Genomic DNA, 12849 nt, shown 5'->3' with positions numbered 1-12849 from the left:
CCCCTCCTGACGCTGCCCCCACACCAAAAAATCCTAACTGGTCACCTGCTGAGGACACTAGGCAATCAACTATTTTGAAAACTGCTTTCCCTATATAAAAGTGGTCAACTAATTAGAAGGGAAGTTTCTTTTCTTTTAAGATTTATTAAAGAGAGAAAGAGAGGGGGAGGCAGAGGGAGAGGGAGAGAGAAACTTAAGCAGAAACTTAAGGGGCGCCTGGGTGGCACAGCGGTTAAGCGTCTGCCTTCGGCTCAGGGCGTGATCCCGGCGTTATGGGATCGAGCCCCCACATCGGGCTCTTCTGCTATGAGCCTGCTTCTTCCTCTCCCACTCCCCCTGCTTGTGTTCCCTCTCTCACTGGCTGTCTCTATCTCTGTAGAATAAATAAATTTAAAAAAAAAAAAAAAAAAAAAAAAAAAGAAACTTAAGCAGACTCCATGCTGTGTGTGGAGCCCAACGTGGGCTTGATATCAAAACCCTGAGATCATGACATAAGCCTAAACCAAGAGCCAGGCAGGCGCTTAACTGACTCTGCCCCCAGGCGCTACGAAAGTTTCTTTCTATAGAAGTATTTCAACAAAAACGTAAGAAGGAATGATAAAATTGGAATATCACTATTCTGTAACCCCTAATTAGTTAAGGAACTAATAAGCACTGACCAGCAATGGCTGCTAACACCATAAAAAGAAAGATAATCAGACCTTATGGGCCTCTTCATAAACAAAGCAGTACCACCCATGAAGTAATCTTCCCCAAAATAATTAAACCTGAATCTTATTAAGCATCTAGATCCAACCGCCATAAATATGATTTCTAATCTCTAGTGGCAGTCTTATCTTACTAGTATAGTAATTATACAACAAAAGGAGAGACGAAACTTATAAACCATCTACCTTGTAATGCTGCTCAAAGTGTTCAAACAATGTCATCATCACTTAATTTTTAAGTAATGAAAAAGCCACTGTAAATAACTACGCTAACACTGCTGGACGTTCTGCTATGTGAATGCCACTTAGGATTTGAAAGAGAGTAGAATAATTTGCAAGACCATCGAAAGCCACCAAATATGAGTTTAGAAAAAAGAAACAATCAGGAATCTGAAGATCTTAGGCTGAAGAGACCTTACTGATAATACTTTCCAATTTGCTTCTTTGACAGAAAAAGAATCTAAAGCTACAAAAGTTAAAAGACTCAACTAATTAGCACCGTGTTTAGACTTTACCTCAAGTTTCAATAAATTTATACATTCCCAAATTCACTGTCTCATGACCGAAGAGTCAATAAAAATTCATATACGTTAACAAAAACCTTTCACTTTAATCTTTTACAAACTTTTCAAGATTTTGATAATAATAAATTATTAAAATTCTAATGAAGCCTAGGGATTCCAAAGATCTATGTCACCACTGGTCAATATTTGTTTCATTGTATTTACATCTTGGAGGGTAGTGATGTACAACGATTGTTTAAATACTTAAGGCAAGAAAGGAAAAGGATATACTGCTTCTGGTCAGAAACAGCCTGACCACTAGCCTTTAGCAATTCAAGGCCAAAACCAGTGAATGAATGAATACCCCAAAAGAAATATGAAAACATTTATAAGCTAATGATACAGGCAGTACACTAAGTTGCAAATATTAAGTGTTACTCACCGATTCCTTCTCCACGACTCGATTTAGCATGACAACTGCTTTGGTTTTTTGCTGCCAAACCATGAGCCAGAAATGGCAACCTGTATTAGGAAGTGGACCCTGTAAGAACAGAGAAGAAAAAGTAGGTAAGAGAAAGGAGATGGAACAAGGTTCAAGGAAAATTCCTTCAAGTATGCTTCTGGTTTAAGAACAATGTATACATAAGTAAATCATGACTTTAAATCCACTTGAGTTAAAAAATGGGTCTGTACTAGTTGCTTATAAATGATCAAAACTGACTTTTATTGGGGCGCCTGGGTGTCACAGTGGTTAAGCATCTGCCTTCGGTTCAGGGCGTGATCTCGGCGATCTGGGATCGAGCCCCACACATCAGGCTCCTCCGCTATGAGCCTGCTTCTTCCTCTCCCACTCCCCCTGCTTGTGCTCCCTCTCTCTCTCGCTGGCTGTCTCTGTCTCTTTCGAATAAATAAATAAAATCTTTAAAAAAAAAAAACAAAACAAAACTGACTTTTATTGACTTAGGCAGAAAAGGAATTTTTCAGGCTATCAGACGACTTTCAGAGTTGAGGGCTGGAAAGCCAGGCTTCAGTGGGAACCAATGTCAAGGCAAGATTCTGCTCAAAGGAGTCAGCTGGGACAGTGCTCCTGATGCTGGCATTACTATCACCTCGCTTTGCTGGCACTGCCATACGAAGGGGGCTATAGCAATCACACATAACCTATAAACAAACCAGAGTCAAAATCATGGGCAGAAATGTCTGACTGGCTGTGTTCTATCCGCAAAGGAAATTTCTGTCCCTTTCAGCTTCCGCAGCAGGAAGAGAGGCCCTGCCTGCCATGGATCATGGCAGTCCTTTTACAAAAGAGGAAATCTGTGCCATCACTGGCCAACCAACCACCCCAAGTGAACCAGAAAAAGATTTCCAGAAAAAGCGGAAATTTCAAAGTGCCTGAACCACTACAAAGCTGTTAATTTGCAAAAACCACAACATGTGCGACCTCAATAGAAGACTTATAAGGGGCAATGGTTCATATTACAATACTGCCACAGGGGGAAAAAAATCAAATGCAATAATCTTCACGTTTTGCTTAGCTGTAGCACAAGGCAGAAGAAAGGGCAAATAAGAGATGAAAAGGCCATGATCAAATTATAACTAATTTTAAAGGTGAAATGAATAAGGCTGTACTGCAACTAACACAAGTCAGCAGCATTCTCCTCCCAGGAGAGAGGGAGGGGAAGCTTCGGGGGCTGAAGGCCAGGTCTCCGGAACTTATGCTTCCCATGTCAAACAAGATGATTCATGTGGTTTGAGGCTGAAAGCATCTTTTGGGCAGTTGTATTCCCCGGTTTGTAGCGGATGCTCTATTAATATTATTTAAATTAATAAACTCTAAGCTTCTAAATTATAAAAAGGCCAGAAATGTACTCAGAATCCTGAGTAATGACAACCAAATGTTTGAAGATACTATTTTCCTCACTCAATGTATGTTATCTATTACTTGATTTACTTCTGAAACAAAACAAAGTATGAAAATCCCCAGTAAAATGAATTCCTTTTCTTTCATCTAAAAAAATGGATCTACTCATTCACCAGAGAAGCCACTCCTTAGTGTGTATACATACAGAAACACAAAACACATTCTGTCAGTGGTTCTAAGGTGGTTGGGGTGGGGGGGGGTATCTCTCAGCTCTTCCAACCCACAAGCAATACTAACAATTTTTTTTCTTAGAAATGGAGATTGATAGCAAGGACTGATATATATATATTTTTTAATTCAGAGGGAAAAGGTGACAAAAAGAAGAACAAAGGACAATTAGAACAGCTAAGGTTTTAATAAACATTCAGCATCTCTAGCTTTCTCTTTCCTGTAAAATATTCTCGGACTTCAAAGAGCTTACTAAGAGGCAAGGAGAAGTCCTTGTCCTACTAACTGAAACACACCAAGTGCCACAAGAGTAAGGGGTAAACCGTCAGGTCTTTGGGAGTAGGAAGGATGCTACAGCAAGCCTTAAAAATGAGGAGGGTCCCTGATACAGGGAGACATTGTGGAAGGACAGGGAGCAGGTAAGGGTCCATTCGAAGCATAAGGCAAGGCACGTACAAGTATAAGGTACATCTGAGAGACGAAGAAATCAATGAGTGCAAAGTAGAGGTATGTGTGCAGTAGGAAACCACAATACAGGAAACAGTCACAAAAGGTTTTAAGAAGTAAAGTGATATGGGGCGCCTGGGTGGCACAGCGGTTAAGCGTCTGCCTTCGGCTCAGGGCGTGATCCTGGCGTTATGGGATCGAGCCCCACATCAGGCTCCTCCACTATGAGCCTGCTTCTTCCTCTCCCACTCCCCCTGCTTGTGTTCCCTCTCTCGCTGGCTGTCTCTATCTTTGTCAAATAAATAAATAAATAAAATCTTTAAAAAAAAAAAAGTAAAGTGATATGATGAGATTTGTATGTTATAAAAATGTATGTTACAAAAATAATTTAGGCATTGCTAAAGATGGATTAGGAAGGAAGGGACTGAGAGCAAAGAAACAATTAAAAAGCAACTGCATTAGGGCTCTGTGGACGATGAGCACAGGTTTAACCCAGGTGAGAAAAACAGGAAGGGGGCTGGCTGGGTTCAAAAAAAAAAAAAAAAGAAAAAAAGAGTTAGATGTAGAAAATGCAGAATTTGCGATGTAAATGAGTCATCTGGGTAAAAATATCCAGTGAAGACCTGGAAAATATAGGGGGGAAATTCAGGAAAGAATAAAAAGCTAAAGACAGCCTTCTGAGTCCTCCAACTCTAAATGCATGGAGCTCTGACAGGACACACAGAGCAGTCTAATAGGGACAGGGCACAGAAACACAATTAGTAAAAATCTTCTTTATCATGATGGGTTTACAGTACTTTATAAGAGGATTATTACTACTACTATTACTACTACTAATAAAAAGCAGTAACAAATGCCACGACAAATAATCCATGGAGGGCTTACCACAGTACCAGGAACTATAAGAGCTTCGCTCAGCATGGTTTCACAGATAATGTAAGTATATATCTATTATATATATATCTATATATATGGGGAGTTAGGTAGCTTGTCCAAGGTCGCACAGCAATCTTACGGTAGTAGAACTGAATGATTAAGAGCATGACCCATGGGGGGGCGCCTGGGTGGCACAGCGGTTAAGCGTCTGCCTTCGGCTCAGGGTGTGATCCCACAAGGGATCGAGCCCCACATCGGGCTCTTCCGCTATGAGCCTGCTTCTTCCTCTCCCGCTCCCCCTGCTTGTGTTCCCTCTCTCGCTGGCTGTCTCTATCTCTGTTGAATAAATAAATAAAATCTTTAAGAGCATGACCCATGGAGTCAATGGGGCTTCAAATTCTGGCTTCAACTCACTTGTTGCATGGGCTTGATAAAGTTGTTTAATGTTCCTGGTCTCTTTAGATAATTCCTCCTGCATAAAACCAGGGTGATGACAGTTTTTACCAGAGAGAGTTATCCTGAGCCTTAAATTATACAAAACACATAAAGTACAGAATAAGGTTACAAAATTGCTAGCTGTTAATTTTATTTCCTACTATGATATAAAGTTCATAACAACAGGGTTTCACTTAATGTCTATTTAATTTTTTCAAAAAATTTTAAGGGGGGGAGGGGCACTTGGAGAGGGAAAGAGAGAGAATTCAAGCAGATTCCACACCCAGCATGGAGCCCAATATGGAGCTGGATCTTACAACCCTGAGATCATGACCTGAGCTGAAATCAAGAGTCAGATGCTTAACTTCCTTGAGCTACTCAGGTGCCCCACTGTCTGTTTTATTTAAACAATGCCTACCACACCGTAGGTACTCAATAAATCTTTGTCAGACAAATGAGTATCCAATGAAGTAGCTGGACCAGGATTTGGGCACAGATGCTGTGAATCCAGTGCCTATATCCTCTTAAGATGTAAAGGTTGAACATATGGTTCCAGAGAGCTGAAGTCTTGAGGGTAGACTGAAAAAGGGGGAAAGCTCCTAAATCAGAATCCTGAGAGGCACCTACAAAATTTAGGATTACGATGAGAAAAAAAGAACCAATAAACGAGAGTGGGAAAAAGGGACAGAGAGAGGATGAAAGGAGCGTGTAAGGGATTTAGGGTAATCAGTCTTTTCTATTTTTGAACATTATAGTTATTTCAAATAGAAAGTAAACTGAAATTCTAAAAGTCAATTTATTAAAAATGTCATGAATGCTAGTACGAAAAACTCCAAATATTACAAAAAGGCAGAGAAGAGCAATTAAAGTCTGATTATTCCTAATTCTTAGAAATAACCAATATTGATGGTATATGTGTAATTTATTTAGCCAGTCCCTCACAGATTACTTCTGTCCTATTATTTCTGGTCCTGCGCTATTAAAATTAAGTTGCAATCAACACCCTTACATATATGTTTATGTCTGTACATATTTAACCACTGAGTATTATAAACTTTTAAATCTCTGCTATTTTCACTGGTGAAAAGTGGTAACTGATGACTGGTTTAAAATTATATTCCCTAATGACTAGAAAAACTGATTATCTTTTCATAGGTATACTGTTTACCTTTATATTTTTCTTTGAACTGTGAATTTATGTTCCTTGCCAGTTTTTTTTTTTACAGTTTCTCTTTTTCTTTTTTTTAACATATAACAGCTACTTTAAGTAAAATGAATTATTTTTCATTTCCTGCCAATTACAAATAATCTAATAGAATATCTTTTTACTATATGAGACTTGTCTCTTTTATGAGACTATATGATACCTCTTTCAATAACAGGTTATTCTGATCCAAATTTTTTTTTTTTTAAGATTTTATTTATTTATTCGACAGAGATAGAGACAGCCAGCGAGAGAGGGAACACAAGCAGGGGGAGTGGGAGAGGAAGAAGCAGGCTCCTAGCGGAGGAGCCTGACGTGGGGCTCGATCCCATAACGCCAGGATCACGCCCTGAGCCGAAGGCAGACGCTTAACCGCTGTGCCACCCAGGCGCCCCTCTGATCCAAATTTTTAAAAAGCTCAAATATTATTAACATATAGCTTATCTTTTGAATTTAAAAATCATTTACTGGGGGATATAACAGCACTGTTCATTAAATCTCTGTCATTTGATAAAGGGTAGCTGGTGTGGATAAACCAAAATAATTTCTATTATCAAAGAATGAAAGAATAGTAGTGCTGGAATACAGGTGTGGCCAATGTGCCAAGAAGCAATAGGGCAGAATACCACAAGGAATCCTCACACTTTGTGGCTTCCCAGCCAGTATTCTGGGCACCTGGTCTTACCACCCTCACTCTGAACAAAGGCCAGATATCATCAAAGGCATGTTCATATTCTCTGAAAATACAAGCCAGAGAAGGGGGTTGAGAAGGGCTTTCAAAGGGCCTCTGGTTATGATACAGATTATGTGAAGAGAACTTAACAAAGCATTAACAAACATTTTGTATCAATATAAAGCAAGGAAGATAATTTGCCTTAAAAGAACTGGCCTAAGCCATTCATTAAAAATTTTCCTTTTTCCACTTTAATTTCTGCTCACATACAAAAACGTCCACATTTTACTACAGAACAACAGAAAAAACTGAAATGGCATTTCATTTCCAAAAGAAGACATCCTTTTAGCTGTTTCAAAGCAGACCAACCACAACAGCTGCATTGCAAGGCATCTGCCCGACATCACATCACTTGCCTGTGTTAAGATGTAACTCCTCTGCGCTTCTCCTATATCAACTAAACTGGCATTTATATAATCATTTTCAGCATTTTGCAGCTTAACACGACTGTGATCATCTGAAACAGAGAATGATAAACCAAAATTGTCATTTCAAACCTCTCATTTCTTTTTTACTTTAATATTAATGTTCTATGTATTCATAAAATGATAGAAGAAACAAAACAAAGAAAAATAGCACCACAAGAGAGTTGAGTCAAGTTCTAAATTATTCCCTTTTTCTTGAAGGAAGTATAAAAAAATGAAATCTTGTTTGTTACTATGGTACTGGAAGTGCTTTTGTTTGTAGCAGTTTAGCTACTGTAACAAGAAAAATCGACCAAAAAGTAAAATATAGTAAAAGGAATAAAGCACCTAATGTCCTAAAAGTAAAAGGATCATTTAGAGTCTTGGTGCCTAAGAACTGACAGGTCTGCCTACAAAAACAAAAAAACACAAAAAAACAAAACAACTGGCCTTAAATAGATAAGACTAGATTTCCATGGTAACTACAGTTCATTTTCTTCATTCCTCAATTGATCTGCATTCAACTATATTTAAATAATTTTCAGTATTTAATTATATTTAAGTGTTAAAGATTTTTAAATACAGATGGAATACTCTAATTCTTTCTTTCCTTTTTTTTTTTTTTTTTTTTTTTTTTTTAGACTCCATGCCCAACATGGGGCTCGAACTCACTAACCCGATTAAGAGTCACAAGCTCTACTGACCGGGCCAGCCAGGCACCCTGGAATATTCTAATTCTTCAGAAGACAACTAAAGATGCTTCATTACTTAGACTGTGTTATAACACAACAGATAAATGTATCTAGTTTAAATATATTTCTAGCTTTTAAAAGTACAATGTTACCATCTGCAACAACATTGATGACCAAGAGAGTATTACACCACTTGAAATAAGTCAGGCAAAAAAAAAAAAAACAACAACCCAAAACAGGGGTGCCTGGGTGGCTCAGTTGTTGAGCGTCTGCCTTTGGCTCAGGGCGTGATCCTGGAGTCCTGGGATCGAGCCCCACATCAAGCTCCTCCGCAAGGAGCCTGCTTCTTCCTCTCCCACTCCCCCTGCTTGTGTTCCCTCTCTCCCTGGCTGTCTGTCAAATAAATACATAAAATCTTTAAAAAACAAACATAAACAAAGACCATATGACATTTATATGTGGAATCTAAAAAAACAAACAAAAACAGAAACAGACTCATAAAGACAGAGAACAACAAAACCATTGGTTGCCAGAGAGATGGAGGGTGGGGAGATGAGCAAACCAGGCAAAGGGGATTAAGAGTTACAAACTTCCAGTTAAAAATAAATCCCCTGGATGAAAAGTACAGCATAGGGAATATAGTCAATAATACCGTAATTACTTTCTACGGTGACAGACAGTAATTACACTTATTGTGGTAAGCATTTCAGAATGTATATAAATGCTGAATCACTATATTGTACACCTGAAACTAACATACTATTGTATACCCACTATACATCACTTGTAAAAAGGCCTCAAAATTAAGAAAACATGTTTGCAGCATATGCAACCAAAGCATTAGATGTAAAGAGTACCCACAAACCAGTAAGAAATGACAGAGACCCCCGTTTTTAAAAGTGAACAAGAACAAGACACAGAAGACCAATAAATGTGAAAAACATTTATTTAATCTCACTATTAATCAAAGAAATGCAAATTAAAATGAAAAGATAACTTTTTAATTTAAAAATTTTTGGCCAAGTTTTGTTTTTTTTTTTTTATGATAATGCCCAGTGCTGTCAAGGCCCCATGTCTAGCCCCTCAGTAAGCACTAGATGAAACTGTAAGAGAACTTCCAGATGGTTTGGTTTAGAGTAACAGGTGTAGGGGCGCCTGGGTGGCTCAGTCCTTAAGCATCTGCCTTCAGCTCAGGGCGTGATCCCGACGTTCTGGGATCGAGACCTGCTTCTTCCTCTCCCACTCCCCCTGCTTGTGTTCCCTCTCTCACTGGCTGTCTCTATCTCTGTCAAATAAATTAAAAAATCTTAAAAAAAAAAAAAGAGTAACAGGTGTAAATCATTTAAAATCCAAGGCTCCCATTTCTGTGAATGAAACCAATGCATACAGACAGAGTCGGGCACAGGGATTAACAGTAACACACAAAAGAGGAAATAACACAAATTTCCAAAATGTCCAACAACAGTTAAAATACAGCATATATGAAAGATGTGCTACTTTAATGGAGCCATTAAAAATCATCCTTTGGGGTTAGAAAAAAGTAAAAATCTCACAGATTTAGAATTTATGATCTAAATATGTAGACTACAAAACGTTACCTTGTATCATTTTGATGGAAAAGGAGTTTTCTCAAGGAGAGAAGGCATGTGAATAACAAAGTTAACACTGGCTTAGTATCTGAAATACACAACTGTCAGAAGAGTGTAACTGATTTATACACCGAATACATGTTTGATATTTAATTCTGGAGACTACATTAGATTTAAACTGCTCCCCTGAAGGAAATTTATACTAAATATCCTTTTTCTCCCCACTTTTAAACCAAAAAAACAAAAACCTGTTTACATTATCTCCGAAAGAAAGAAAATGTTAAATGGCTACAGTTTCACACATCAATTTATCCGAGATGTTTCTGCTGGACTGAACCCAAGACCTCTGTAAACATTACGTGTCATTTGCCAACAGGAAAAACTAAGATCTTGTTATAGTAAATCACTTATACTAGTGTTCTCGGAAAGATGATGTCAGCAAGCACTTTTTTTTTTTTAAACAGTAACTTTTTTTTTTTTTTAAAACAGCTTAATCATCCTTTAACTGTTAAACTACGTGCGCCGGTAAAAGGTCAGCTACCTAATTAGCAAAACAAAGACCATATATCTCCTAGATAACACTGATGTATCAGGGGAATGTCCGCTTTTAGAATGGTACACCATCCCTAAAATTCGCGTTCCACTAGAATATAATGCCAAAGGAATGTATTTCCTCCTGTTGTAATTACAGAAAACACAAACCCCAAAGGTTAATCATATCTATTGCACAAGTGAAAAAAAGCAATTTTTTTTCAGAAGCAAGAATTCATAAAAACTGGGAACGTTTCTCTCCAGGGCACTGGGAACTGAGTTATCTTGCAGGTTGCCATCCAAAGTTCTGGAGGAAATAAGCCCAGAGAAAGACCTTCAGCAGTTTGTTTTCAAGAGTATTTGACACCCTGCCCTCAGGACCTTGAACAAGAATTCAGTTATTTTCCCTCTAGCTTTAAAATCACCAGCTGTCACTCCAATACATTGAAAATACCGAATCACACAATGGTAAAAGCACAAATAAATTTCCTGGAATCCCAGGGTCTGACGGAAGGGGAGCAGGGTGCTATCTAAAGGACACCCAGGGTCCTCCAGAGTCTGGCCCCAAATAGTGACCCTGCTTCCCTCTAACATTTATTTATAGAGTCAACAAAAGCAAAGGAACACTGAATTTTCTCGGAAAAAAAATTTTTTTTTTTTAAATTTTGCTAGCAGGTTAAGACTAAAAAAGGAAGGTAATCCTTGGGAAAACTCTCTAGCTATTTGGAACTGGCTACAAATGTTGGTTGAACCCATATTTTCTCCTCAGGACTAATTAAAAACAAAACTCTAGGGGCGCCTGGGTGGCTCAGTTAAGTGTCTGCCTTTGGCTCAGGTCAGGATCCCAGGGTCCTGCTCAGCAGGCAGTCTGCTTCTCCCTCTGCCTGCCCCCCCTCAAATAAATAAATAAAATCTTAAAAAAAAAAAAAAACCTCTGAATTTCACCTACATTATTAGAAATTTATATTAATTCTGCTTTATTAAGATTAATAAAAACTTTAAAGCGTATTTAACATTGATTACGTAGGGAAAAAAAGAGTTTCTAGTAATAAGTAAAACATGTTAAAACTATCTACAAAGATAGTAACTATACAGTACATTTCAGGAAGTGAAACTATCGCCTTTTTATGAGAAAATGTGACTTTATGATTTATATTCTCTAGCAAAAATAACAGACAATGCCTCTTCTCCAATTAAGAACCACTTCATGTATGGTTTAAAATATCTGTGAGAGTGGACACAGGTCCCCTCACAATCTGGGAGTCAAAGGTCCCTTTCTCTGCCCTGTTACTATTGGTCAGCCCAAAATCTGTGAAGTGTTCGTTCCAAACCAAACTTCTGACTTCTGAATTAGTACAAAAAGACAAAAACAAAACACCAGAAAGTTAAATGCTTTCTCCTCTCCCAGAGTTTATTCTGTCCAGAAACCTCTGAAATGAGATTATCAAATAGACAGAGTCCTATAACCCCTGGGCTCTACATATTAAGCCCCAAAGCCCCCAGTACTTTATCATCTTTCTAAATAAGTATATGGTTATCTCCCTCTTTCTTATGTTTAAAAAAATCCAGCAAAGGGAGGAAAATGAAGACAGTTCAAACTACACTGCATGAGATACCAAAAAGCAATCACAGGAAATCTTACTTTTCAACATCTAGTAACACCAAAAGCTAAACTATCAAGAATATATGTGTGTGTGTGTGTATGTGTGTATATATATATTATATATATTAAAAATATATACATAAACATATACATACATATGTTTAATGGGGGCACCATCTGTTCTTAATTCTTGTCACAAAGTGAATGAAAAAATGCAATATCCAATAGAATTGCAGCTTCGAAACTGGATAAAAATTGAGCAAACTTCTGATGAATATTCCCTTCACCTCCCACCCTCAAAGAGTATGTTTTCTGAGAAACGGTTTCATCTGTCAAGAAATGACGCTCTAGCTGTGGCCTGAGCTGACAATACAGATTAGCTTCCTCTTTCAATAATGTCACAATAAGCCTTTCTTTTTTTTTAACACCCCCTACCCCCCTTCACTGGTTCAGCTTTTATCATTATTGTAAAAAGATCTCCTTTTTGAAAGTCTTCCAGGTCAAACAGGAAAAAGGATTCACACTCATCATAACCATCCTCCAAGGCAGAGATAAACAATCATTATCATCAATTGGGCAAGGAGAAGACTGGCTCCATTAGTACAGCACTGAAAGGCTGTCCCCTTTAATTCTCCTATTCTCAACCAGAGGGAAACCGTAAGTTTTCAAATACTGATGTCTATATTTGTAGGTTACCTCCCTGCAAGAATGCAAAGCACTTCATAGATATGTTGACCCTCTTTGACTCTACAAGTTAAATACTTGAGGCATAAGTACTATTAATTTCTCTCTTGAATCAAGCAATGAGCCAAAAGCAAAGTTAGAACTAAAATCCAAGTCACCATAAAAGCACTACTGTATTAATGAAGAAACACACACCTTAGTAAACACAGACTATTAACATTTCAATAGTTTCTTCTGAAAATAAAACTAGATTTGATGAATGGTTCCTTTAATAACGACATAACCAACTATACCCACTGTACAGAATTTTGTGCCTAGGATGTGTCAGGTACTGTATGACACACCTTACTAC

General features: G+C 37.9%; 1 protein-coding gene across 7 annotated transcripts in view; it reads right to left on the bottom strand.

Annotated features, from left to right (window-relative positions):
* Window positions 1–12849, bottom strand: part of PTPN2 (protein tyrosine phosphatase non-receptor type 2) — an 84418-nt gene that overhangs the window by 30054 nt on the left and 41515 nt on the right. For 5 of the 7 annotated variants that reach the window (XM_034643256.1, XM_034643257.1, XM_034643261.1 and 2 more), the window contains 2 exons: window positions 7351–7451; window positions 1653–1751 (listed from right to left, as the gene is read on the bottom strand). In XM_034643256.1, the coding sequence (XP_034499147.1) occupies window positions 1653–1751; window positions 7351–7451 (200 nt within the window). Of the gene's footprint in view, window positions 1–1652; window positions 1752–7350; window positions 7452–9688; window positions 9781–11968; window positions 12006–12849 lie in introns of those variants that run through there. The other 2 variants (XM_034643260.1, XM_034643258.1) reach the window with 2 other exon arrangements.

The sequence above is a fragment of the Ailuropoda melanoleuca genome, chromosome 14 (genome assembly GCF_002007445.2).
Source record: "Ailuropoda melanoleuca isolate Jingjing chromosome 14, ASM200744v2, whole genome shotgun sequence".
Taxonomy (NCBI): domain Eukaryota; kingdom Metazoa; phylum Chordata; class Mammalia; order Carnivora; family Ursidae; genus Ailuropoda; species Ailuropoda melanoleuca.
This window is presented reverse-complemented; position numbering and strand designations above follow the sequence as displayed.